This window comes from Neomonachus schauinslandi, chromosome 15 (assembly GCF_002201575.2).
Source record: "Neomonachus schauinslandi chromosome 15, ASM220157v2, whole genome shotgun sequence".
In the NCBI taxonomy this organism is placed as follows: Eukaryota; Metazoa; Chordata; class Mammalia; order Carnivora; family Phocidae; genus Neomonachus; species Neomonachus schauinslandi.
Window position 1 is genome coordinate 31,661,272 of NC_058417.1, and position 5,293 is coordinate 31,666,564.

Sequence of the window (5,293 nt, forward strand, 5' to 3'; positions counted from 1 at the left end):
CTTAACCAGCTCCTTCTGCCGCTGACCTGGAGGCATACAGATGAGCATGTGCTGGCTCCAATCAGAGCCCAAACAATCGTTTTTAGAAGATGACAAAAGAAAATACCTTCATGATCTGGGGTAGATAGAGACTTAACCATTAAATTTTAAAAATTGGTAAATTGAACTTCACTAAATCTATAAGCTTCTGATCATTAAAGATGTCATTAAGAGAGTGAACAGGCATTCCACAGACTGGTAGAAGATATTTGCAATACATCTATCTAAAGAACTACTTACATACAGAATGCATATATTGCATAAGAGAGAATGGCTAAATAGCCAGTAAGCCTATATAATGATCTTCAATTTTAATTATCAGGGGAAAAAACCATAATGAGGTATGTTTCCATACACATGAGAAGGTATAAAATTAGAATTTTACAAAATAACAATACTAAGTGTAGGCAAACATATGGAGGACCCCTAATTCTTGTAAAATGATGATGGTTGTGTAAAATTGATCCAAGTTCTTCAGAAAACTCCTTAGTATGACCTATTATGCTGAATATACAATTACTATGGATCCAGGAATTACATTCTGAGACATACTTAACATATACATGTGCACCAAATGACATGCCTAAGAATGTTCATAGCATCATTAGTAATTATTTAAAACAGAAACAACTCAGTTTTCCATCAGGAGTAAAACTTATAAATTATGAGCTATGTATGCAGCGAAACACTATAGAACAATGTAAAAAGGACAGGTCATAGATAATTTTGATTGAAAGAAAGAAGAGATGCATGCGTTTCTAATGTATGATCCCATAAATCTGAAAAAGAGGCAAACGTATCTTTGATGATTTTAGTCAGAGTAGTCCTTACCTTTGATGCCGGGTATAGTGAGTGAAATGAAGCAAGAATGAGATTTCTGGGACATTATGTTCTAGATCTTGCTCTATGTGGTGGTTATACAGGTGTATTCACTTTGTTAACATTCATGGAGCTATATGGATAAGATTCATGTACTCCACTGTATGTTGCATGTCATTAAAAAATAAAATACAAAAAAAAAAATGGATGTTATTGGTATCAGAATGTCGAAACTCCTAGTAGGCTACCCAAAATTGTGTGGTGGGGGAGTAGGGAGGCGATAAGGGTGGTGTAGAACAACAAGGACAATGACAATAACAAGAACAATAACAGGCACTAGTCATTGGCATAAAAGATGGGGAGAGGGAGGCAGACAGTAAAACCACCCTCCAATCTTTGGAAGCAGGTGCTATAATTACCTTGGTTCATATAAAAGAAAGCAGTTCAGTGGGACAAACATACTTGCCAAAAATTACAGATATTTACTATAATAGAACTGGAAATGGGACCCAGGCAAGATTAACTCCATAATTTTTCTTTGCATACAAAAATAATTTAGATTAAAAACATCTCATTTTGAAGGAGAGATCATCTAGTCCTAAGGGAAGACAGATCTCCAAAGTTTCAATTGGTTTAAAAATAGTATATAACTTCATGAGCACAAATAAAGCAGCAGAGGGGGAAAATATTCAGAGGCCATAATCTTGCCTAGTTACTAAAGACCAGGTGTTCCTGATGATCCTAATTGTTTTATACTGATAGCTGTTTGCTAGGACATTACTATTCTACTCTCTAATAGTTACGTGTCAGTTTTCCTTAGTGCCAGTGAGGTCTTTGCAACTTAAAGGAAAAATTTTGAGAACAATAGGTGATGTCTGCCAAAGATAGTAACAGAATTTGGACACTCATTTTCTGTGTCCCCAATATTCCCCAGTCTGCCATGTACTTTCTTTGCAAATCATTCCATTTTATTCCTTAAAAAAGGAGTTTGGAACTGGTGGACTTGGAAGCAGAAGATCCTTGTTTCATTATAGCATTTTATCAGTATGTTTGCTTAAGGTAGATGTGTATTAGAGTATTTATTATATTTATATTTGCAAATTATATTAGCTTCTATCTCCTTTTTTTTTTCCCCAAAACGATGGACTTTGTGATCTCTGAATCAGGAATTCTTTCTCCTTAGTCAATTGATTTAAGGCATTGATATCTCCCACATTCCTTGTGAGGCCTTTATGGAATGTGACCTGTTGGCAAGCCAGAACCTTTCTACTACTTTGCTGACTGGCTCCTTACCTTAATTTGATGGAAGAAAGCTTTTTATTTGAGTTATGTAAGCAAAAAATTTGGCAAGAAAGTGAGAGGAAAAAAGCTTCAAGACACCATAGTCAACAAAGCCAATGCTTAGGCAACACACACACATACACAGAGACACACACTCTATCACTCCCCGGAAGCATAGTACTTTGACAATTCCAACTCAAAGATTAAAAATAAAAATCTCTCTCAACTCTAGGTTCTCACACAGAGTCCCTGAAAGAAAATCCCTCCCTTCCCCCCGCCCCATTATGACTAGAACTCAGAAACCATTTGAATCTACACATCCACGCAACAGAAAGAGTGGGTATCATTAGATTTACGCCATTGTGTCCCCGGTGGTGTGTTCTGATTTTGGTCCCTTTAATCTGCAATGCAGTGCCTTCCCAATCACAGATTTGGGGTGTCTGGCTTCATCACAACTAGGCTCTTTCTACAGCGGGGCTTCTCAGCCTTGGTACTATTGAGATATTCAGCCGGATAGTTACTTGTTGTGGGAGTCTGTCTGGTACATCATACGATGTTTCATAGCACCTCTGGCCTTCTACCCAATGGATGCCAGTATAACCGTCCCCCTCAAACTCAGTTTTGACAATGGAAAATGTTTCCAGACATTGTCAAATGTCCCTGGGAGGCAAGTGGTTCCCAGTTGAGTACCAATGTCCTACAAAATGAAAACAAACTACAGAAATACAGAGGAAGAAGAAAGAGGACATTTCTGACAAGCATATTTTAAGATGTTTTAAGCTTTCCAGGAAGATCTTTATATCTAGATAATTTGGACATTTTCTTTTATAAGAAGGTAAGGGCCACAGCAGTGTATCCATCATTTCAGATCTGACCTCTTGCCATTGGCTCCACCACACTTGGTCTTCTTTTGGAGGTCAGCTCGGAATAATTTCAGTTTCTTTTGAATCTCAGTCAGGATACCTATTTTCTGATCCAAAATGGACAATAACTGGGCAATGCAGAAATCAACATCATAGTTTACCCCACCAGCTGTCTCCTGAAAGTTGTTCCGTGGCCATTGGCTTGATTCCTTCCATGAAGTCCTTGTATCCTCCGCTAATGGAGTGGAGAATGTTTCAATGTCTTTAGCCTGTTCTTCCTCCTCAGTCTGTAAACAAGGTATTTTAATGAATCCATCCCTCTGAAGGGATGTTTTTGAATCTCTAATGTGATTTTCCAACATCCTTGGCACCTCAGGTCCAACCGGATAGAGACAACAATGGTGGGGCCTTAAATCCAGAGTCAGTTCTTTCACTCTATTTGCATATCTTAAAGTGTTGAGGGTGTTTTCACAAGAGGCCATCCCTGGAGAAATCGTAGCAATCATACAAGTGGAGGAATTCTGGCCAATAAAGGAGTCCCGGAGCACCTGCGTCAGTTTGCTGGCTCTGAATGGGGTATGAGACTTGTTCTGACCCAAAGCCCGGATGCATTCTTTGAGCGCGAGTAGACTTTTATTTATCTCCGCCCCTTCTAGCTGCCTTTTCCGGTTGGCTTTGGCAGTATCTGCTCCCCTTTCGTTCCCAGCTAAGTCAACGAGGGAGAACTTGCCATGCAGTTTCCCTCCTGACTTTAGGATGATCTGGAACACGGCGTGGCTCCTGGAAGAGTGGGCATTGACTGATGTCTGTCCAGAAGTCCGACAGCTGTTTCCTAGTTCCACGAGGTTCAGCACATCCTCCATACTACACACCTCCTGCTCCTGCAGTCCGACCACCTGGATTTGCTGATTGCCATCCTCAAGGACTTGCAGCTTCTTCTTCCAGTTCAACAAATCATACACCTTGCCCCCGTAAATCTCAAAAAATGTCCCATAGACTTTGAGGTCCAGCTTCTCATAAGCTGTGGTTTTGAGCAGGAGGAAGACATCCTGCGCCACCAGGGCATAAATGCCTTTAGAACAATCTTGGTCCCTTCCTGAAAAGGCTCCGCCCATAGTGTGCGTTTTCCCACTGCCTGTCTGCCCATAGGCAAAGCAGGTGGCCATGCCCTTGTGGAAGATGGACTCCACCAGCGGCTGGGCAGTGAACTGGTACACTAACTCATTGGAGGCGGTGTCATCGAAGGCATGGTCGAAGCAGAAGGTCTGGTTCTCCAGGTAGCGAGTGAGGTCTACCTTTTGCTTGGACTCATGCACCATGACCACGTTGTCCGAGGGGATGGTGATGATGTCCAGATCCTTCATGGTGGTCTCTCGCTGGTTGAGAGGACGCTTCCTCACGCAGACGCAGATCCGGTGGTCTTCCCGGGGCTCCAGGCTGGACACCTTGCTGCAGTCCAGGTGCCTGCGGTACTCTTCGATCATGCGCATGATCTCGTAGTTGGGGTTTCCCGCGTTGACGTTGAGGGTGCGCTGGGCTCGGATCTCCAGCTGCAGCCGCCTGCGCTTCTCCCGCTGCTTTTGCAGTTTCTCAATTTCCCGTAGGCAGGGAGACTTTTTCCGCTTCATCAGGCAAGGATTGCTGGGGACTCTCAGAGCCAGGCTGTCCCCTGAGGGCGTTTCGTTTTTCTGGGGGATAGCCGCAATCCACCGCGTGGCGGTGCACTGGTCCCCAATGGCCGAAGAGGGCGCCAGAGACAAGGGCAGCAAGGAGGACTGTGTGGGGTGTTCCGCAGAGGCCAGCGCGGGATTCAGCAGGAATATGGTCTCTAGATCAACCTTCTTGCCCTTTTTGACTCCTTTTTCGACCCACTCTACCGTGACCCAAGAGTTTTCTCTTTTGATCTCTGTGACCACAGCAAGATGGATTCGCCCGTCGCTGCGTTGGATCGCCACGCAGATGCCCACTTGGACATCTCCCAAGTGCGGCTTCAAGGGTTTCAAGGATGCGAGGTGAGGGGCGGCGGGGAGGCATAACTGGCTGGCCATGGTGAAGGATGGAGGTGTCAGGGCTCGCTTTCAGGGGCCCTTGGGGTTGGAGCAGCAGGACCGGAGCCCAAGCCAGCCTGAAGCGCCCAGGGCACTGAAGCGCTTGTGGTTTGCACCTGCCTTTGTGAGTCCCATGCTAGGGCTCCGCCTGAGCCACTGGCGTCACAAAGGGATGGAGACAAGAGGCAGCGGAGCCGGGGGGGGGGGGGGGGGGGGGGGGGGGGGGAGGGGGGGGGGGGGGGG

At 44.4% G+C, this 5,293-nt stretch overlaps 1 protein-coding gene across 1 annotated transcript; it reads right to left on the minus strand.

The window, feature by feature from the left end:
* Positions 1-2,908: 2,908 nt before the first annotated feature.
* Positions 2,909-5,165, minus strand: KIF2B (kinesin family member 2B). Its single transcript, XM_021704330.1, has one exon. The coding sequence runs from the start codon at positions 5,048-5,050 to the stop codon at positions 2,999-3,001; it is 2,052 nt and encodes a 683-aa protein (XP_021560005.1). The 5' UTR covers positions 5,051-5,165; the 3' UTR covers positions 2,909-2,998.
* Positions 5,166-5,293: the final 128 nt, after the last annotated feature.